This window comes from Accipiter gentilis, chromosome 1, assembly GCF_929443795.1.
Source record: "Accipiter gentilis chromosome 1, bAccGen1.1, whole genome shotgun sequence".
In the NCBI taxonomy this organism is placed as follows: domain Eukaryota; kingdom Metazoa; phylum Chordata; class Aves; order Accipitriformes; family Accipitridae; genus Astur; species Astur gentilis.
In genome coordinates this window covers 44,332,262-44,355,552 of record NC_064880.1, presented here as the reverse complement: position 1 = coordinate 44,355,552, position 23,291 = coordinate 44,332,262, and the positions used below count along the sequence as shown (strand labels likewise).

General features: G+C 39.5%; 1 protein-coding gene across 1 annotated transcript in view; it reads left to right on the top strand.

Annotated features, from left to right (window-relative positions):
- OSBPL11 (oxysterol binding protein like 11) overlaps positions 1–23,108 on the top strand; it is a 55,501-nt gene extending 32,393 nt beyond the window's left edge. Inside the window, exons 6-13 of the mRNA XM_049814596.1 lie at positions 2,010–2,211; positions 6,419–6,564; positions 8,605–8,745; positions 10,770–11,268; positions 12,948–13,134; positions 18,058–18,240; positions 18,903–19,056; positions 20,462–23,108. Coding sequence (XP_049670553.1) covers positions 2,010–2,211; positions 6,419–6,564; positions 8,605–8,745; positions 10,770–11,268; positions 12,948–13,134; positions 18,058–18,240; positions 18,903–19,056; positions 20,462–20,539 — 1,590 coding nt within the window. The 3' untranslated portion in view covers positions 20,540–23,108. The remainder of the gene's footprint in view (positions 1–2,009; positions 2,212–6,418; positions 6,565–8,604; positions 8,746–10,769; positions 11,269–12,947; positions 13,135–18,057; positions 18,241–18,902; positions 19,057–20,461) is intronic.
- The last annotated feature ends 183 nt before the right edge of the window (positions 23,109–23,291 follow it).

The following is a 23,291-nucleotide window of genomic DNA, read 5'->3' as shown; positions in this document are numbered from 1 at the left end:
ATATCTCACAAAAGTACACATATACTCTTAAAGATTCCTTGGAATTGGGACTCAAACCCAAAGTTTCCAAAATGCTTTTGAAGCTGGGAGTCTAACCCAGAATCCTCAAAAGTTGTGGGACTCTAACCCACTCCCAAATTGTCCAACCCAGCAATAGCTTTCGCTTATGTCTTACAGGCAGACGCCTAGGCTTCCACTTCCTTCAGGATCCTTTAGTCCAACCCTGCGCAGCTTTCGCCACGTCTGACAGGCAGACGATACGGTGGGACTCTAACCCACTATCCCTAATATTTCAAATTTCAAAGAAAAGAAGTGTCTTACCAAAATCCAGGGGACGTCGCAAAGAGCCTTATGGATCGGGGATCGATGGGTATCCCCGAGAAATCCTCGGTGCCGGCTGGAACCGATCAGTTCCCCGACTCCTCTGGTCTCTCTCAGCGAGGTCCCGTCTGGGTCGCCAGAAACTGTTGCCGAAAAACTCGGAATAAAGAACTTATCAATACCAATTTAGTGTAGATAAGCAGACACTTCTTTATTGACGGCCGGGTGCGCGGGTGAGTCCTCTCACAAACCACGCACACCGAACTCCAAAATCATATACCTAATATTGAACTTATTCATTCATATTCATTAGATTTCCAAGAAGTCATTAGCCTACATTGGCATATGTTAATGTCCTTTACACATGCGCATTGAAGGTCTCTCGTGGTCTTCTAGAGTCCTCTGGTGGTCTTTCATAGTCTTCCTCACTTGTCCGCTTCTTGACCTCCTTCAGGTGATTCTGCGCAGTTTGGTCCTTGGTAAATAACTAACTATTTATTGGCAAATAACTACAGGTTGCTTTATTCGACTCTTATCAGTTTCCATTAATTTGAAATTCTGACATCTTCTCCATTCTTCTAGTTTGTTATAATATACTCCCACTGACAAACACTATATCACTAGTTTGCTATAATGTACTCCTGCTGACAAACACTATATCACTAGTTTGCTATAATATACTCCTACTGACAAACACTATGTCAAAATCATCTTAAATCTCAGGCTTGTCATCTAAGTTCTAAATGTTCCTACTAAATGATTTTGACCAATTCCTCCGGCCTTGGTAGCAGGTTATACAGAGAGTTTCACAGCAGCTGTCGGTTGTTAATTAAATGTGCAAAATGCAATAGAAATACCTTTGCTAAACTATTTCCTACCATTTTACATTCTTGTTAAACATGACTTATTCTAACTACTACCAAATCAATAATAAATCAATAACATAATCAATAACCAATCAGTAACCGGGGTATGTAGCTCCGTGTGAAGGAGGAAAGGAGCTTGGAGGAGAGCAAGGGGGACAATGACAACAGGAAAGCTGTAATTTGAACACATAATGAAGGTGAAAATCTTGCTTTTTTTTTTTTTTCTTCTCTCTCTGCAAAATAAACAGTGAGACAGTGATCCTAAGCGTGGTGGCAGTGCAGACAATAAATGAGAATCCTGTATGGTTTGAGCCAAATTGAGTGATACAGGTCTTTTCCTTTAAAGTGCTGGATCTCTTCTTGTAGGGAGTGAAAAGATCTTGATACCCACGGATATAGTACCTCATAGATCCTCTTCCAGGCTGTGCAGAGCACAGAGCTTAATTACTCCTCACACACAGAATGTGTGTGTGGGTTTTTTCCCCCCCTGTCCCTATCAACCAGGCATGACAGTGTTTGATATTTACTGCAGCAACTATCATGTTCAAATTCCTCTTTGCTTTTTTTTTAAGTCACTGATATTCTTTTGCTTCTTAGTAAGGTGCCGTGTATTGCCATGGGAATTTCATCATGCATTTAATGACTCTTTAGTAGCTGCATCAAGAGAAAAAAAAAGTACAGTTAACTTTACATACAACTGTTACCTTGTAGTTTTATTATTGTCATAAAATCATTTGGGATCCTCTGTGTGCACACCTATATATATATACATGTATCACAACACACTTCCATCACCTGATAAATGATTGTTTTGATTGACAGATGATGTCTCAGGCTGAGGGCCAGCAGAGAGACTTGATCAGGAGCATAGAATGCCTTCCTGTCTCTGGTCACCTTACATCCTTGGATCAAGACCTATTAATGCTCAAAGCAACTTCCATGGCAACCATGAACTGCTTAAATGACTGTTTCCATATTCTCCAGTTACAACATGCTTCTCAACAAAAGGGATCCTTACCAGCAGGTGGGTATAGATGCTCACAAAGAGCAGAACTCTGTAACAAATACAAATCCTTTCCTCCTTGCAAAAACGCTTGTTCCACTAAATTCAGTTTCACGCGGGCGGAGAAAACTCCCTGGCTGCCTGGTTTCTTATGAGTTTTTCCAGAGCCTGACTTGATAGTGTTGGGTAGAACTCCATGCATATTGTATATTATTTTATCATTTATTCTATCTAGAATTCTGTGGCAGCAACTGCATAAAAGTAACATCTAATTGTTGTGGAGCATGTCACAACAGAATAAAGTACATAAGGCACCACAACAAGAAGGCTGCCTTTGGAATGTAACTGGCTACTCAGAAACGGTAATAGTAGAGGGGGAATTTTATGGGATTGCAGATTCTAGGATATGTGGTGTCTAGTACAGCTCTGTCAAATGTCATGCTTTTCTGACTTTTTTTACACACTAAATACCTATTATAAGTTAAACACGTGTAAATGCTTTCATTTCTAGTTAAGAATTAAAATACAAAGCTCTACATTTGCACAGGTTATTGTTAATACTGTTAATGTATCAGTATTCTTATTTTGAGTTAACATCCTAGTCTAAAACATGGGCTGAGTGTTGCATTCCATTCTGAGGCCAGAACAGACTTGTAAGCAAATGCAAATTGCTTAAAGGTACCCCCCCCCCTTTCTTTTAATGAACAACCAACCCCCCAACAAGGAAAAAAACAACCACAAACCCTACTGCTCATGGGTGTGGACTAACATGCATTCACAGACAGTAGAGAAATATGCTGCTGTGTCTGCACAATCGATCACTTGTGTGCAAGTAGGTGCTTACCAGAATCGTTCCACCTAATTTGTGTGCAGTGTATGGAACTGAGTGTGTTCTTTTGTGTTTGTAAATTCTTTTGCATCTTATTGTGATTTTTTTCATGTGTTTACTTTGTGGCCTTTTGTGAGCTCAAATGCTTCTCTTGCACAACAGAGGTGATAAATATGCTAAGTATGTAACAAAGTACACTTGTAAATTGTCTCTTACCTTATCTTTCCCATGTTCCTATCACATTTGTGGTACTTAGTTTGTCAGTGCATATTATTTCAGAACTGTAATTAGTTTAGCTTCTAAGATGGAAAAATACGTTATATAAAATTATTAAAACTATATAAAAATAGATTGTGATCTAAGAATCACCGCAGGCATTAAGAGAATTTGTGAATAGTATGAATTAACTTTTTTTGCTGTATGTCAGTTCAAAATTTCATTTTAAAAATGAAAAACTGGATGGCACCTCTCCAAATCTTTGAACTCCAAAGTTACTCACACTGAAAGAACTCTTCCTATTCCCTGTGAATTTTTTTAACTACTGATGTATAACTGTGGGAGGTGCACATCAAAAGTCTTTGGCATTTTCGCATGTGCATTACTAAGGTGGTTTTTTTTGACGCATTACTGTATCTGGGAATTAAGAAGAGTCCAATGAGCACCAGTGTAATAACTTAAGATAGGATTTTTTTTATGAGTGTTTCTGTTGTTTTTTAATTTTTTAAACTATGCAGGGAAAAGCTCAATTCATCTGACTGCTATTCAGTTGGTATCTGCCTGTTAATGGCCAAATCTAAAAGCGTTGCTTGAAGATGTCCAAATCTTGAAGATTTCTGGTGGTATCCTAGAGAGATGGATGGAGAGGGGAGGAGCAGCAGAGTGGATGATGCATTACTGGGGCCAGGTTTAAAACCAGACCAGTAAAAGAATGCACGCACCTTTCTGCAGCTTTCCACTCTCCCACTGGTGTGGCCTTTCTAGAGACACTGTAATACGTTTGATCCTTTCAAGGACTGGGAAGAAGCTTTTTTTGTTTGCTTTGGTTTTTTTTAATCCATTTAGCTTAGATTTCCCCTCCTGACAGGAGGGATGCTTCGCCTTCTGGTTCAACTGGTGGAGTCTTTTTGGTAGGCTTCAGAAGTTCATATAGAAATGAAAAGGATTGCAGCTTAATTCAAATGCTGCAGGAAGCATTTCTATATTTAAGTATAGGAAAACTTAAAATTATGTAGGAAAAAATCTTGCATACAGACTGTTCTATCTAATAAAATATATACAAGGTATTTAATCTTCCTAGGATCATAAAGGCAGGTCAGCATACTTCAGCTAGATACAAGTGAGGTGAAGCAAGAAGTGATGATGAAGAGGACACTTGTCTAACAGAACATAAATTTAAACACGAAGTGGAAAAAAGTATTTTTGGGTCTGTTAAAGTGGTACTTGACTGCTAAGAATGTGTTGGGCAAGTGCTTGTCAGGCTTAAAAAACAAGGATTGGAAATTATGTAAGAATGCCAGTTTGCTATAAATTCTTAGAAGACAAAAAGAACAACAGAAGAGTGAAAATACTGCCCCAACTGCATCAAGGTGTACCTTAAATCACAATTAAAGGTGAACAGGCAAGTTGCAACTATTAACTTTTCCTAAATTCAAGGTAAAAGTGGTGAAATGTACTGGATTTAAAAAAAGAAAAAATACTTTGTTATCATAAAGGTGAACTGCAACAACAGTTTGCAGCTCTTGAAGAAAAATGTTGAAAGTGAAGACTGTAGGCTTTTGAGAGGTCTGTGTTGTAGCAGAGGGGAAGTGCTGACAAATTTTTTTAAAAAAATGGGGTGAAGACTTTTAGGGGAGGAGGAGATCACAAGTGAAGAGAATAGCTTGTGCCTACCCAAAATAGTCGAGAGCAGATTTGAATATGATCTTCCAGTGGAAGAGAAGTATTAAGATGATATCCTGTCCAATCACAAAGATTAAAACACAACTGGTAGCTCAAATCACTTAAAAAAACCTCCTAGAATTTAACAGTGAAAATTAAACAGAACTTAATAATAATAAATAATGTTGTTTTAGAAGTAGCTGATAGGGAGTATAAGAGGGAGGCTACTTGTTAAATTCAAGCTAATATTGAGGCAGTGAGTGTGGATTAAATACAGCCTAGAACATGCAATTAAAGATTATTGTGTTGAAAGCTACAGTTCAGAAAGCAGGTATCATGAACAGGTTTTAAAGATTAGTAAAACCCTTTCAAAAAGGTAAGCATGACAGTGAGGATCTTATTTTTTGACTTGTTTGAAACTTCTGTTTAAATAGCTTAAACTTAAACTGCTGAGGGCTTCTTGTTTCTTACCATGTAATAGATTCATGAGAAAAGACTTGATGAAAATAAACTATCTTGCTGCGGAAAAATTTGGTTTGTCCCATTAGTAAAGCTGCACTTTTTTCCTGCCCCAGTATTCTCCTGGTGGAAATGCTGCCGTTTATCTGAATTAAGCTTACTCTGCCTGTTCTGGTTGAGGATGTGACCTAGTTCCAGGTAACAGAGGTCTGGAAATAAAGGATTGCGTATCATATAGGAAGAGACAACTGACATCTCAGTGTAGGTACCTAAGCACAGGAAACTGCTGTGTGGTGGTAGAAATTCAGGTTTTCTAATAATTTCTGTTTGCAATCCAGCCAAGATGGTTTATCAGTTTGTGTATTCTTCAGTAAAAACTGATTGGAGTCACCTGTACATTTATTAGCCTTTGAAAAATAATGGAACATTTGTATTATTAATGAGGAACCTGATCGGTTCTGATAAATTAGCTGGGAGTAACTAGAGATGCTGGAATTATCAAGTGGGTAATAGCTTTCCAAGCCCTGCAGTGTGTGGTTTGTTGGTTTTTTTTTTTAGCAACTATTATTTATTCAACAGCATGTGCTTGCCTTCTTTGCGACTGAGAACAGACAAGTACCCGCTCCAGAGAAAACACTGGCAACAAAACTTTTTCTGCTTTAGCTCTTTTTAGTGTAGAACTGAGCTGGCTTTGAGAAGCTGATAAGTGGCGGGCTTATTTTTTTTTGGTACCAGTTAAAGAAAATTGGAAGAGTTACTTAACATTCCCGTGATACTGGGTTCTTCCTGTAGTGTCTGATTACACCTTTCATGACACCAACTAGTTTCTCCAGTCCAAGTTGCCTGTATTACAGCTCGCCAATCGCAGTGTTTGTGCTAATGATCACCGAAGGTGGTGTCTCATTGCACCACCTTTGTTTAGTGGCTGCTGAAGGGATTGGCTGCAGGAGGAATTGGCTGCTTTCAGTTTAGTCCTTAAAAAATAACTCTTCTGTGAAAACTGCTATTTACTGACCTTCCAGAGGATGAGCAAGTTTCAGCGCAAACTTTCTTTTGCTTCAGGAACGGCTATCAGTTGGTTGGACCCGAAGATATCTCTGGCAAACCACTTCAAAAATGGAGCGGCTCAGAATTTTCCAGCAGAGGTAAACAAGCCAGCATCTGTCAGAGAAGAGCAGTCCATTGCAGAGCCCTGCCAGCTAACAAGGGTAAGGTAATGTGAACATCCCGTTTCTGTGGGGAGTTACTTTGAGGAATGTCTGTAAATGTTTCAATCATATTCTGTGAAAATGATTTAATGACAGTTCTTGCGCTTTTTGATTAGCTTTGTGGGAGGAGTGAGTACAGTTGCAGTAAATGAAACTTTCTACCTCGCTTTTTCAATAATTTTTTGCTGCTTTCTGTAACTAGCTGTCAAGTGGAGGGAGCCAATTGGGAGGGTAATGCAAGATGTTAAAATAGGCAGTATTCCCTTGCATTTTGATCTAAAACACGTGGATACTGAAGTGCAAAAAACCTAACTGGAATTCATGACACTCTCAAAATAGGCCCAAGAAGGACTGCCTAAGCAGATGAAAGACAAAATTGCTGGTCTCCAGTTATTAATTCTCCCCATCTTTCCTTTTTAGCTCTTGCTGCATCTGTTTTTCTTAATCTGAGCAACTCTCATCACTTGACTTCAGGATGGCTTAATGTGTTTGAAATAAGCTACAGTCTGTATCATTATAACTGTCAAAATTGATTTGAAGTGCAAAATACTAAAGTAAAAAAACAGCGGGGATTATGATAAAGTACAACTTTTCCGAACGAAGCTAGAAAATTATAATTACATTCTTTTTATACTAGTTGGTTTCACACAGTTGTTTGGATGAGACTGTGTCATTGTGAAAAGGTAATGTGCTGTTGTATGTTTCTGCAACAGCACTGTGCTATCTTATAGCAAAATTGAAATGGAAAAGATTTCTTCAGTTGCTATAGTTTATAGATTTTTAAATGGATCAGAGTAGTTGTTAGTAAGTTAAAAAAAAAGAAAAAATGAAACAAACCAGGGGCTTTCAAATAAATCACTTAATTCCTTCCTCCTCCTAATAATTAAGTTACAGTTCAAGTGCTTAATGTATTTGGGATATGAGTAGTCTTATTGCTCCCCTTAGATATTTTCAGCTCTCTTATTTATGATAGCAGAACAGTGTAGCATCCTTGGAAAGGATTCACCTGTGTGATAGTGCAATTTTCATCAGGGTTTGAGCTCTGTGTAAGGGCTTGGCCCCTGTTTTTGGTGGTTAGATGTTTATAAATTTGCCTTGAGCTAGGGCAGCTGCTCCAGCACAAAGGGCTTTGCTTAGGCAGACACATATTGCTGTCCTCCTGTAGCATTCAGTGTCTCTCCCCTCTGCATCTGCCTCCCTCCAGCTGTTTGCCCCAGGAGGACACTGCTCAGAGCCCTAGGGATACCACCATCCCTTCCACCTGAAGTGTTTGACTTTCTGCTTGCGGGGTGATGGTTGTTTAAATGGAGCTTGCGGGGTGGTGATTGTTAGAATGGTGCTAATATAACTTCTGCTAGTCTGTCTGGGTGCTTTAGTTATACACACACCACACGCTAGCTGTCTGTTAGTATGCGTGGGGGTTTTTGTTGTTTTTATAAAACTACTCCAAGTTACTTTTCCTTTTTCCTTTACTGTTACATATTGACACTAGCAGCAACATTCATAATGCTTGTGAAGACTGGCCCGGAGATATGTTAATTGCTTTTCATTGGGCATGACAGTAAGCAAGTGACTAGAAAGTACCGTTTGCTGCAGCCTTTGGAGTAATGATGGCAACACTGGAAAGCCTGAAGTAGTGTGGAGGTGAAGGGGTGTTAGTGAGGTGGTTGGACTCTATGGTAGCTTTTGCTTTGCGATTTTTCTGTATGTGTTAGATGCCTGCCATTCTGTTAGCTCACAAAACTTACAGGAAAACAGGTCATACTTGCTTTTAAGCTTTTTTTTTTGTGTGTGTGTGTGAGAGATGGTGCGAAATCTTAGCCTGAATCTGATAGATGAAATCTGCACTGAGTTATCTTAATGTCCCTTTAAATTCTTCAGCTGTTGTTTATCTTGGGGTAGATTCCATTGTGTAGCTCTCTGCAGGGGTTTGTTTAGTCTTTTTTTCATACATGGACAGTTAAATACAATATGAAGTCCTTTTTGGATGTTGTCTGGCCAGTCACATCTTTGAGCTGATCTTTATGGCTCTTATCCCAGGAACCTGAAGAAATAAATCCAGATGAGGAGCTGGAGGATATCTGTGATGATAAAGAAGATGATCTAGGAGCGGTGGAAGAACAGCGCAGTGTTATCTTGCATCTCTTGTCTCAGCTGAAACTTGGCATGGACTTAACAAGAGTAAGTAACTGAAGCATGAAGACTGGCTGCAGTAAAAGTGAAGTGTCATTTTAAACTCCTGTATTGAACAATATTGAGTTTAATATGAAATTGTCGCCTGTAGGAACTTCAGGTACCAAGATACAATGTCCCAGTTTGAGTCAGGTTTTAAGTGAAGCATGCTGAGGTAGTGGATTTTCTTTAGTGCAACTGGCCATATCTTTTCTATTACGTTCTCTTTGTGTTTTCTACTATGTTTTTGTTGGCTTTCCTGTAATGGCCTATTTTCTTTCCTGTGTTTGCACCTTACTCTTCCCATGTTGTTTTCTGCAGCTTTCTTATATTTTTGTCTTTCTGCTTTTCTTCCATGATTTTTTTTCTCACTTGATAATGTTTCTACATGCAACTTGCATAACCCTACACCTGTATTCATGCTGCTTCTGAAAAGAAGTTTTCTTTTGGTTCTCCATTATCTATCCTTAGATGTCTGTTTACACCATTCTGTCCTACTCTTATTTCTGTGTTTGCTCACAGCTATAGCAAGCAGGAACAAAGTTATACTGGAGAGAATTGGGTTTGACACTTCAGTGCAGATCTCAAAAGCAAGCAGCTTTGAAAAATTAACACTCAGTTGCTACTAGACAACTTGGGCAGCAAATCTGGGAAAATCAGGCTGCTACCAGCTTATGTTCAATTCACTCCTGTAAAGACTTCTTACCACAAGCACTAGACACTTTTAAAGAAAACAATGAATTTTACATGGAATGAGAAAAGCACTCTCTTTCTTGGAATTATGGATTATAATTTTTTTTTTCAAGCTGTGTTTTTTGAGCGCTAGCTACTTGACCACTAGAAACACTTGTATTATGGAGCTTACGTTTCACAATTCAGGGAAAAAAAAAAAAAGGTGATATGAACAGGCCCTGCTGCCTGAGGCCAGACTTAAACCCCCACTGCTTAATCAGGAATTTATTAAGTCATTTTTTCACTTACATTGAAGATGGGATTTGGTCTATCTTTTTCTCTTGGTTGAAAAAAAAATTGTCAAGTCTGTCTCCCAGTTGTGACTCTTGGCTGTGTGTGTAGAATTGTCTTTAGTTCAGAGCAGGCAAAGCATTGAAATGTAATGAGCCTGACTTCAAAATGGGTAATGAAGTTGTTAGAATCACACTTAACTTAAATATCAGGGTACTGAAGTGAAAAGTAACTTTAATATTCCAGGTTGGTGTTGCAACAACATGGCAAGTGTATTCCGCTTAACTTCTATATCTACTAAGAGTCTTATGTCTGTGCTCTCCCTATTTGAATGCAGCTAATTTAAGTGGACTATCTTGATCTCATGGTTGAGATACCCTGTGTTGCTCTTTACAGCAGTTAGTTACATGAGGTTAGTTGCCACTACAGGGAAGGAAAAGACTGATGATACCCACAGCCGCTTACCCTACAGTATTGCTTTTGGCCCAGCAAAGGACAGGACTGCTGTTTTTTATAGTGGTGAATGTAACTGGGAAAGTATAAGGTCTTCTGCTCAGAGGTACAGGATCAACTTTGTTATTTCTCATGGATGCTTGTCCTAGTTGGTGTGGTGAGAGAGACTCTGCAGGCTCTCAAGAGCACTGGCATAGCTTCCCTGCTTTTCTCTCCATTAGATGAGACCTTTCATAACCTCTGCTCTGAACCTTCCTTGCTATAGTTTGAGCCCCTTCCTCCTTGTTTTCTCCTCCACAGACATGTGGGATGTGTTATGTCTTTGCAGCTCTTTCATGTTTTTTGAGGGATGCTCAGTCTCTTTCAACCTCTTTAGTCCTAATAGTACTTATTGGGCTTTTTCCTCCTTGTAAATTGTTTTTCTGGGACCTCTGATCACTGTATTTTGCTTACATCTTAGAAGAGGGACAAAAAAGTTCAGTCTGAAAGTGTGTCCAAAACAGGACAGAATCCCCCACCTGAGAAACTTCCCTTGTAAAAATGCCTGTCTCTTTGTTTTACTTACTAGAGCTTTCTGTTTTTTGGTTGTTTTTTTTTTTTTTTTTTTTTTATTTCAGGTGGTTCTTCCCACTTTTATTTTAGAGAAACGATCGTTGTTGGAGATGTATGCAGACTTCATGTCCCACCCAGATCTCTTCATTGCAATCACAAATGGCACTACCCCTGAGGAGAGGATGATCCGCTTTGTTGAGTATTATCTCACTTCATTTCACGAAGGTCGCAAAGGAGCTATTGCAAAGAAACCATACAATCCAATCATTGGGGAAACATTTCACTGCTCCTGGAGGATGCCGAAGAGCGATGTAGCCACTGATGCTGGCAGTAACTTCTCTGCTCACTCTTCCTCAGAGCAAGTAACTCTGTCTAAAGATAGGGAAGGCCAAACAGAGCTGGACTACTATACAGTAAAATTTGTAGCTGAGCAAGTGTCCCACCATCCTCCTGTCTCAGGGTTTTATGCTGAATGTGTAGAGAGAAAGATGTGTGTCAATGCCCACGTCTGGACAAAAAGTAAATTCTTAGGAATGTCAATAGGAGTGACAATGATTGGTGAGGGTAAGTATTACTTCCATACTTTATTCATTTTAGAAGGTTGTTAAAATATTACTAGTTTGATAGGAAAGTTGATGTTGTACTCCTCTGGCAGAAACACAGATGAATGCTGCTCAGTAGTTTTATTTGGAAGATTTAAAAAAAAATAAAAATCTGCTTACAGAACATGTCAGTGGGTTTTCAGATTTCTTTTTTCCCCACGTACTTCTGGTTTTCCTCTAATCTCTGTGATCTGCAAGCCTTGACGTACAATCATTCAGCGATTTCTTACTTTTTTTTTACTGTTCACAAAGTACAGAAGATACGACAAGTCCTCATTATACACAGCAAGTTTTCATATGGGGGAAAAAATCTAGATAGGTTTATGCTTTGCCAAAAATCAGGATTATATTTGGAAATAAAATTTTTACTTTTAAACCAAAGGGCAGTTACTGTGATGTAAACTGATATTTATGAATGTTTCCAAAGCATTGGACAAATTGATTTGCATCAGACATTTATTAAATAGAAGTATGCTTGTATTTGCATGTGTGGCATTTAATGTATTTTATTATGCAAGTTTTAATTTTCTTCAACTGGAGAAATTGGATCCTTCAGGGACAGAGAAGGGTAACTGCCCTTAAACTGTAATTTCCCTTTAGTACCAGTATTTACTGCAAGAGATGAGACAGCCTCTCCCATTCTGTGTTACATTACGCAGTAACTGGGGATTCCAGGCACGTGCATGTAAGCTATGTACTGGACAAGGGAATGAGCATGGCAGGGGATGTGGAAGGCACATCTCAATGCTTTGGCTATACCAGGTAATTTCTGAAGTTAATATCTCTTCTAAGGCATTTCTCAAATCATGTCATAACTTTTCAGAATTTTTCATGTTTTTCATACTTAGGTGAGATGCACAGTGATAATGTGCTGCAGAGGCATGGGTTGATGCAGGCAGCAGTCAGTTGTCATGCTATGTTCTTATAATGGCAAGAGGAAGATCTTGCGGTTTGTTTTTTTTTCTTCATAGGAGTCAAACCCACACATCTTAAAACCCAAAGAAAAATTGTAGGTTTTTAAGAGATTCTTGACATTTATTGCAAAAGCTACTGTCAGGAAGAGTTGGGTTTATCTTGGCAGAGAGATGGGGTACGACGAATTGTCTCTGCTACCTGCCTTCTTATAGGGTATTACAGGGAGGGAAAACACAACAGGAGTATTAGCCTTCATCAGGATCTGCAGTTCAGGGTATTCATTCATTACTTCCTATTGTCAGCATAATTCTTGCATTGCCATGCTCCAGAACTGTCAATGAGAGTGTGACCAGCCAGCCCTTTTACATACTACTGGAAAGTATGTTGCACAGCACAATATTGTACTTTATGGAGCAATATTATTAGGATAAATATGTTTTCCCCAAAAGAAACATAAATACATGCTACTCAGGTTAGTACTTTCAGGAAAATGTTTGTATCTAGAATCTGTAATAAATGTCTCTTTTGTGGTTTTTTTGTTTTGTTTTGTTTTTGTTTGGGTGTTTTTTGTTTTTTGGGTTTTTGGGGGGTTTTTTTCCTTCCTTTTTGGTGTGAGGACCTATGAGGAAAAGTAGTCAGATATAGTATTGGCTATCTGTTTCAATAACTCGTTTGGTCTTTTCTAAAATGGTGCTGATTTAAGAATTCTTGTATTTCTTCACACAGGTCTCTTAAGTCTTTTGGAACACGGGGAAGAATACACATTCTCTCTGCCCTGTGCATATGCTCGGTCAATTTTAACTGTTCCCTGGGTAGAACTGGGAGGAAAAGTTAACATTAACTGTGCGAAGACTGGGTATTCTGCAAGTATTAACTTTCACACCAAGCCCTTCTATGGTGGCAAATTGCATCGGTGAGAACACTTCTTTTTTTTCTATTTTATCACGTAGTCTGTGCTCTAGAATTGCAGTAGCTGTGTAACTCCCCCGTTCTGTTGTGTGCTGAATAATACTCATTTGGTAGTCTGAGAAAACATAGTTTTTCCTGTTTATAGACACTTGAGGTATTACTGTGCTCTTAAACAGTATCAGCTAAACAACTGCATCTCATGTGATCCTCAAGGAAAGTCAGGTTACATTTAAAAACAGTAAGGAAATTCCATGTTTTTCTGACTCTGTGTTCAAACCACAGGGAGAACAGAGCTCGTGGCTTTTATTCCCATTGCATGTTGTTTGCAACATGCATTGTAGTTGCACTGCAGGGTTCATTAGTAAATAGTCTTCTGTTACTTATTGGTCTTAGGATTTCTGTATAAGAAACATAAGACTATCAAGTTTAAGCAACTTACAGAAAATCTCTAGGTAAAAATACCTTTTCTAAAGGCAAAAATGGTAGTTCTTGTAGCGGTAATTCTTCATGTGTATGCTTGTTCAAAAACTAACAGGTAAAAGAAAGATGATCCAGGGATCTAGCAGATCGTAGGAAGTGTCTGCACACTTGGTGCAAAAGCTTTTGAAACTCACTAACATTGATGTCTTTAGACATTTTGTAGTAAGACTGCGGCAGATTAGCCTTGTGTTAATAGAGAGACAGTTAATTGAGGAAGGAGAAAATTAAATAGTAGTCACACAAAGAATATCTGATTTCAGACCATTTTACACTGAGCTGTTTACTGGACAGTGCTTGTTTAAACCTTTCTTAGATTAAATGTGTTAGAGATAATAATGTGTTGTGGTTTAACCCCAGCCAGCAACTAATCCCCACACAGCTGCTCACTCACTCCCCCCTGGTGGGATGGGGGAGAGAATCAGAAGAGTAAAAGTGAGAAAGCTCGTGGGTTGAGATACAGACAGTTTAATAGACAAAGCAACAGCCGCGCACACAAACAGAGCAAAACAAGGAATTCATTCAGCACTTCCCATGGGCAGGCAGGTGTTCAGCCACCCCCAGGAAAGCAGGGCTCCGTCAAGCCTAACGGTGACTTGGGAAGACAAATGCCATCACTCTGAATGTCCCCTCTTCGTTCTTCTTCCCCCAGCTTTATGTGCCGATCATGAAGTCGTATGGTCTGGAACATTCCTTGGGTCAGTTGGGGTCAGCTGTCCTGGCTGTGTCCCCTCCCAACTCCTTGTGCCCCCCCAGCCTTCTTGCTGGTGGGCTGGGGTGAGAAGCAGAAAAGCCCTTGGCTCTGTGTAAGCACTGCTCAGCAAGAGCTAAAACATCCCTGTATTATCAACACTGTTTCCAGCACAAATCCAAAACACAGCCCCATGCTAGCTACTGTGAAGAAAATTAACTCTATCCCAGCTAAACCCAGCACATAATGAAATATGTAACAGCCTAGAACATCAGAACTTCTTAAACGTGGGTTGCTCTCAGGTTGCAAAAAATCAGCAGTCTTCTCTAAATCACTTTACCTGAAACCGTAGAGTAAGGCTGTGCTTATTGCTTAAAGGAAAACAAAAAAACCCCCACCAAAACCTCCATCTTGAGGAGATGCTTTGCCCCATAAATTCCCATACAAGCTTTGAATTTAACTTGCAAGCATAGCTCCCCTTTACCAATGGCACCTGGAGAACTGAAGCTTACATGTAGCTCTGTTTCACTTGCGACGATTTTAAAGTGATGCATCACTTGGGATTTTATTTTCCATTGCTTACAATGTTTCTTCCACCTTGCAATAGCTCCTGTTGTGCCATTAAAAATAAGCGATAGGATGCAATTTTACTTCAATGATTTAATTTTGGAAACTGTTTTGTTATTTGTCTCTCTGAAATTAGTCACAGATGTAGAGGCTTTTTAAAGACAGATCTGTTCAAGGTACTGTAACTATTGAAAATTTGACATGGTGATGATTGGACATTGCCAAAAGAATCTCTTGATGGGGAAGCAGCAGTGTTGTCATGGTTACACAGAGCGCAAGTGAGTTGCTATGGCAATGTTATAGATTTTTTTTTTATTTTTTTTTGTAGAGTGACCCTTGTTGTTAGACCTCAGCTGGATATTGGCTCCTTGGTCCTGTACCTCTTTAGCTTGATGAAATAGAGGATGATGATAATGAACAGCTAGGCATATATCAATCATGCCAAGCTTACAAATAAGTGCTAGCAGATTTTTATCACTAATATTAGTTCAGGCAGGTATTATGATCTGCGATGCTGGGAATAGTTGTGTGTCACAGAGCAATGCAGCTTGAAGAAATATAGGTTGCAATGAGAGTTTAATATAGCAGCTGGATGCTACACCTTAGTAGTGAGTGGTATAACTTTGTTTACTTTAAGCTGAGCAGAGACAGTAATTTGGTGGTTGATACTGACATCCAGTATTTTAATATTGTAAACACACAGCGCTTGGAAAAATTAAGCTCTTGAAGTTGTGAAGATGTAACTGCAAAGTCCAAATGGGCTGGTCTCTGGCATCCTCTGGATTCAGTCTGTTCAGAGATCTCTTGGGAGGAGGACAGGGACTCCACCATGTGTAATAGCTTCAGTGAGGTGTGGAAGTCATAGGATGAAAAAGAAGCATGAAGTGAAGGCTGCTTTCTTGTTGCCTACTCTTTCAGTTGTTTTCAGAAACTGTTAGTGCTTGTTAACTTCCACACACACAAAAAAAGTGTAACAGTTTAATGTAAACATGCTTTTATTGCTCATATTGTTTCAAGTCTGGCCTGTTTTCTTGAATGAATCTTAGATTTTTGTAATGGAAAACTGTGCGTGAGCAGCACATACTTATCAGTCCGTTTTTTTGGAAGATCTTTCTAATGAGGTTAAATTAGGTTTGAGCTGCTGGACTGTGATGTGGCTCCAGCTGCCTCCCGCGTGTGCCAGATGTGGCAGAAACCCTGGCTGCTGCCTCCTGCTCTGAGCTGGCTGTGAGCTTTCCCCACTTGCCCCGGGCGTTCCCCACAGCTCTGACTTGACTGGCATCCAGTATCTCTGTGCTGGAAGGTCTGGGCCGTGATACTTGTTTCGTTGCCTGAGAAATCAATTTCTCTGTTTTGATGCCAGGCGTGGGGTGGTGAGGGGGACAGGTAGATGCAGACACAGCTGGAAGTGACCAGTGCATGTGGAAGACGGGAAGGGGCATCTACGTGTCCTGCGCTCCTTTCTGCCTCTGAGTGTGACACCACGCAGCCAGCATGGGCAAGGTGGGAGCACAGAACTGCTGTCTTCTGCTCTTCTGTATGCAGTTGTTCAAAGGAAATTAAAGCAAACCAGTGGTGTGCAAGTTAGCTATTATTAGCTGTACATAATGTAAGTGTGAAAGGAGATGTAACGGGTACTTTGTGTGAGTGCTGATGAACTGTGGGAAGGGGAGCTGGAGAGTGGTGTGTTGTAGGGAGCTTGTGTACAGGTAATTGCAGTTTAATTGGAGCTGGAAATAGTGTCCTTTGTGAATCCTGCAGCACCTTACAAGTGAGAATGTCTCAAGTCTTGTTTGCATAGTGTCGTGGTTTAACCCCAGCCAGCAACTAAGCACTACGCAGCTGCTCACTCACTCCCCCCCATCCAATGGGATGGGGGAGGAAATCGGGAAAAAAAAAGTAAAACTCCTGGGTTGAGATAAGAACGGTTTAATAGAACAGAAGAGAAGAAACTAATAATGATAATGATAACACTAATAAAATGACAACAGCAGTAATAAAAGGATTGGAATGTACAAATGATGCGCAGGGCAATTGCTCACCACCCGCCGACCGACACCCCGCCAGTCCCCGAGCGGCGATTCCCTGCCCCCCCACTTCCCAGTTCCTAAACTAGATGGGACGTCCCATGGTATGGAATACACCGTTGGCCAGTTTGGGTCAGGTGCCCTGGTTGTGTCCTGTGCCACCTTCTTGTGCCCTGGCTGGGCATGAGAAGCTGAAAAATCCTTGACTTTAGTCTAAACACTACTGAGCAACAACTGAAAACATCAGTGTTATCAACATTCTTCACATACTGAACTCAAAACATAGCACTGTACCAGCTACTAGGAAGACAGTTAGCTCTATCCCAGCTGAAACCAGGACAATAGCGTGCAGACCCTTTTGTTTCTTCTTTCTAGGAGAAAAGTTCTGTTTGAGGGTGGTAATTTACTTGCCTAGCAATGCTCAGTAAGCTTCCACTCCTTGATTCAGGATGGAGTGAGTGTCGGGAGGTCTTTGGACAGGTCTTGATGTCGAGAAGAAAAATACACATCAGTGTGTGTGCAATTATGGTGATGCTGGAACATCTGTGTAACACTTTGAATGAAATATTGTGTATTAGACATTTTTACTATCTTGTTATTGGCAGAGGTTTCTGTGGAAGAGGCAGGAAAGAAAAGCAGTTCTGATTCCTAGTTTTCCACCTTGCTTTCTGCCTTTGTGTGTCTGCTGCTAATGTGAGCAACATAAAAATGAGACGACCTACATACCAAGAACATTGAGATGTAAAAAGATGTGAGATAAAGTTCCAGCAGGTAGTGAGATACATGCTTGCTAGAAAGTTTAATTTTCATTTTTTAAGTCTGAACTATGTATCTGATGTTTCAAGTGGAAACATCAACTGCTTGTTACATGTGAACCAGCCTGTGTTAGTTTCTTTTCCATCTTTAGTTCTGTTAAAAGGTTTGAAACAAGTTTAAGCTGAACCTTAATGGAGTTTCCTGGGTAACATGAAGAGAACTAGAGCAACGAGTGAAAGTCGCTTTGCTCTTTGAAATTCTCCATGCAAATGCAATTCAAGTAACTAACATTTCTCAAGACAGCGTGACAAGTTTGCAAACTCATTCAGAATTAAGTTGAGTGATTATGCAAGGAACACTCCTCAGGTGTCTTCAGCCACGGCCTTTTAAAAATTAATTGCTTTCCTAGAGTCACAGGTGAAGTGAAACAGAACATGACAAACACAGTGGTCTGCAGAGTGCAAGGAGAGTGGAACAGTGTACTTGAGTTCACCTACAGCAATGGGGAGACAAAATACGTGGACTTGACAAAGCTGTCTGTGACAAGAAAACGAGTCCGTCCCCTTGAGAAACAAGGACCATTTGAATCTAGGTAGAGTATGTGTTTACTGTTGTCTGACCCTTTTTGTCCTAAGCAGTCTAATGAATGCCTTAGGAAAACCTGCAAATGTAGACATTACTTGTGGATAGTACTTAGCAGCAGTGATCTGAATTTTTTTTTTTTTTTTTTTAAAAACGAAACACAAATGCATAATAAAAAGTGGGAAAAAAAGTGCGAAAAAAAAGTGCGAAAAAAAAAGTGCAGGCACATGTTTGTTTATCTCATCTCTTTTATCCATGGACAGAGTTGTCTTAGGGGTTCATAAAGTACCTGCTACAACAGAGCCTCCTTATTTGTTTTGTTTTTAACCATCAGCTACACAGTGGGGCAGCTCCTGATAAGGGAGGTCCTCACAAGAAACTGCTTGTTGAATAACACTTCCACAGCAATTTTAAAGGTATACAGACAGCAGATTATCACAGCCAAAACCTCAGAGCCATTCCTGTCTGCTTCTAGTCGCTAGCGTAGCTATAAGACTTGGCTCTGAGCCCTTCCACCTGGGCTGCACCATCCTGCTCTGACCTGGGTTGGTCTGTCATGTATAAGTGGAGGGAATGGTCCTGTTTGGAACGAACTGCATGTCATGATCCTGTAGTTCAAGGTGGCAGGCTGAGAAAACTTTGGAAAAGTAAAGTTAACAATTCGTTTTGTAGGAGGCTGTGGCAGCATGTAACAGAGTCTCTGCGGGATGGAGACATCGATAAGGCTACGGAGCACAAGCGAGCCCTTGAAGAACAACAGAGGAATGAAGAGAGGCTTCGTGCTGAAACAGAAACACCTTGGTGTACTAAATACTTCCTTAAAGATGTAAGTTCCCAAGCAGATAGCTCTTGATGAAGGCAGAGGCAGAGCTACAATGAAAGCAGGTGCACATATGGGTCCGTGTCCTATCAGAATAGGGTACTTGGCCCTAGATCTTATAGTTTAGCTCCATGGGATCCATAGGAGCAAGGTGACATAAGCGCTCCCAAACACGTAAATGTTTGACTTTACCCTTCACTTCCCAAACACTTTGATTTTGCGATTCCCTTGCAACAAAATGTTTGCCTGTTTTGTGGTCCGGTTTCTTTTACCAGGCACTTACTCGTGACACATGGAAAACAGCTTTACATGTACACGTGTAAGTAGACTGTAAGAGTAAATACCCTAAGAAAAAAAACCCAGTAGTACTAATTTTGCTTATGTTGTGTGTGTATGAACCCAAGATACTACTGTTAGCAAGAAGGAACATGAGTTAATTCTCAGTTTAGAACTTTTTTGGTTCTTGTACATTACGTTTTGGATGGAGTTTATTTGTTCAGTGGCTTAACCTGTATTTCAATAATGGTAGTAATAATAATACAGTAGGACTTTTAACAAGGTGGACTGCAGCCTGCCTAGGAAGACTGGGGAATGCTGGTACAATAACTTAAAAATAGGCTTTCTGTGTGATCCAGATGATGAGACCCTGCTTGTGTAGAGAGCTTTGCTGACCCCCTTGCAGGAGGGGAGGACTAAACTAAAAGTTATGCTGTAGTAGTTTAGATTCTCCTTGTAGTGAAAGCTTTATCTATTAAACTGCAGTAATGTAACTCCCCTTTCTTCTTCTTCCTCTATCTGTGATCTAGCAAGGGTTTAAAACATAGGCTAAAAAGTGTTTTTTCTTGGCTTTCTTCCAGTTTTGTTTTTTAAGGTTCAGGACTATCTGTTAGCTCTGATAAGGGTTTTTTTGTTCTCTAAAGCTACATTAGTAAGATTAGTTCAGATATTTGTATTATTAATATCTAGATTTAGAAGATGAGAAATTTTGTTGCTAATCCAAGATACAGATCTATTCAGAAAATGTTTAAACATTATCCTGAGCTACTTCATTTCTGGGTAAGCAGTTGGGCTGTGTTAGAGTTGATAATCCTGGATAGCTGCCTCTCTGCTGGCTTCTTGTTTGGCTTTTGAAAGTAATCTGGATCATGGAGTTGAGAAGAGTGGCTTTCTGTCTGGGTTAATTACAAGTGCAGTCGATTCCCAGAGCATGCTGTGGCTCAGCAAGAGTCCGTACATGTTCTGAAGTAGTCTCAGAAGCCTGCAGCGTTGGTCTCGGTGTCTTAATCTGTGGGAGTTAAAGGTGTAAGCTATGTCCTTCTGGTTTTCACAGCTATCAGTCTAATAGTTTTGTGAAGGGAATTCTCCTGGGGCAGTGTCTTTATTATAACCATATTTTCTCTTTAAATTGCAGGGAGATGGCTGGGTTTATCATAAACCCCTCTGGAAAACAGTCTCCATGGTGCAAACTCAGCAAACGGACACTAACTAGAAAAGCTGCTTTAAGATGAGTTTTCTGATTTTCCCTTCCTTTTCCTCTGTCTCTCAAAACACAGTAATCACACTGAGTGTCCCCTTTTTATGTAATTGTGAAAGTTTAAATGAGCATAAAGAAATAAATATACTAGGGCACTTTAAAGCTATTAAAAAAAAAAAAATTAAAAAAAAATATCCAAGTTGTAGAGACAAACTTGCCAGGTACATTCAACCAACTTGTTTTTTGTATGATCCAAGAGATTTTATCTGAATTGTGTAAGATTCTTCGAAGTAGATCTGATTGCAAAAGCTGCCTAAGAGAAGAAGGAACTGTTGAATTTCGGAGTGATATGGGAACTTTTTTCAGAATTTGCATCAAGCTCCTTAATAACTGAAACCTGCTCAGTACCCATGTAGACAACAGCAACAAAAAATTGCTGCTTTTATGCCCAGTGATTAACCTTTTTGGCGAAAACTGGAGGGGTGTTTGGAAGATGTGCCTGAAATCAGTGTTAAGAAACAACTGGATCGTGACGACTTTTTTCTTCAGAAAGAACACGTGCATGCATCGGAGGAATATGGGATATATGTAGAGACTACCTTTCTTTTTTATGGATTTATAAAAGCAATTAGAATTGTAACCATGGAGAAATTTTTCCTCTGAAACGTTTTAATATACTTGAAATAATTGACTTGAATTGGAGAAGTAATTTGAACACTTTTCAACTCCTAATTTTATTAAATCTCTTTGAGTGACTTTGATTTTTCTCATGTTATAATGTAATGAGGTTTGGCCTTTTTTTTCCTCCTCCACCTTCCCTTCCTGAGGACTAAGGCTTTCAAAATGAACAGAAAACCTACAATTTTGTATTTAAATTTCTCTGCCCATCTAATCATCTCAGAGGTGAAGTATCAGTGTTATAAACTGTCCTTTGGATTGTTTTGGTTTTTCTCCTGTGGTGTTACTCAGAACAAAGCAGTGAAATGTGACCTGTGAATACATGGACCGTAGGTCCTGGTTCTTCATCTTACCTTAAAAAAACAAAAAGGCTGATTATGCTGAGGACTGGGTATTGATTTGAAACACAATCAGATATCAGGAAACTGTATTCAGGTACAAACATCCTTTGTGTTTTGGGTTTTTTTATAACTATTTTATCAAAGTCTAAGAATTGCTGGCAATTAAGAATAGTACTTATTATGGCTTTCGTTATTGTTGTAACTACAAGCTACCTTAATTTTTCCAACAGTGGTGCCTTAATCTGTTTTTTCTTCTGATGTAGTCTTCCAGTCAGTGTATATAACATTATCTGCCACTTCCCAGCCATGGCAATGGCTGCACCTGATCCAGCACCATGAGAACTCACAACTGTGTCATCTGGTAAGATGTTTTCAATGGAGAAGATACAAGTGTAAGAATGCATCAGAAGGTTTAAATAACCATGTTAACTTTCACACAAACTGTAAATTGTGCAAAAAAAAAAAAGAGTTGGGTTTATGCACAACTATTTTGATCCTCTTGTACTTTTTTTTTTTTTGCTGTGAAATGCACTGAGATCTCAATGCGAGTCATAGTCCATTTGTGAGAAGCGGGGGTGGGGATAATAAAACTGCAAAATGATTCGTTTGTTCTGTCTGCTTTCCTAGAGATCAGGTGACCAGGAAGAGTAGGTTGTTGTTATCTTTTATGCTGGAGACCTGTCTGTCTGGGCTTTCCTTGGCCCTTAAAGTGGGATATTTTGGCACTGTGCACTTGAGTAGTAACTATATTCTCCAGCAGAAGAATGTTTGAGGCCCTGCTGTCTTGTTTGTGATGTTCTATACAACCATCCTGTTGTGTTAGTTTTGGATATCCATTGGGCATTTTCATGTTTAACCAGGAATAAAAATAAAAATGAAAACAGTGGGATTAGTTCCTCCTTGTTTCTGGGTCTGTGGCACATTTGGGGTGTGCTCCTTGGCCAATTCCAGGATTTGGGGTAGGAATCATGGTGGCAACGCGTGAACTTCCATGGTTCATTGGTACCTGCACCAAACACGGGGTGGCAGAGGGACAGAAAATAAACTGACAACACTGTATATGTTTCATAGTTGTTTTATCTGTGTCACATGGCAGATTTACTTCAAACAAACAGCAAAGGCTGTGGTGCAAGGTCCAGCTTTTAATATCTCAGTGATCAGAGCAGAAAACAAACTTTTATCAGTGGAGCATACTCCAGGGATCAAACTTGGCCTTATTAAAATATAGATTTATGACTCAGTCACTGAGCTCTGCTTAAAATTTTGATTTGGGAATTTGTTAAGGTGGTGGCTGTAAAACAGACTGAAAAGCTCCCATGTTGACCATAAACCCATTTGTGTTCCTTATATAATATTATTAGTCAAGTTATTTCTCTTCCACCCTCATCTGGTATGCTTGTGGTTTCACACTAAGAAAGCTGTTACTAATTTTGTTGTGTAAAAATAGACCCAATGCTGAAGAATTAGTCTTTTAAAATACATGAAACGATTTCTTTTAACATGGGGGTGCTGCTAGGAAAAAAAAAAAAAAAAAAAAAAAAAAAAGTGAAGCTTTCCTTAGCCCAGATGATCACAAGAACTGGAATGGCTTCCTGATGTGGATTTAGTTACCATGCAGATTTCTAAGTAGTTCTAGAAACAAATGACTTAACTGAAAACAGTTTTTTTAAAAAAAACCTAGCCACTGAATAGCCAGCTTAAATTGTAAGACATTTATGTGATTCTTCTGAGAGTTGCAAGTACCCTAT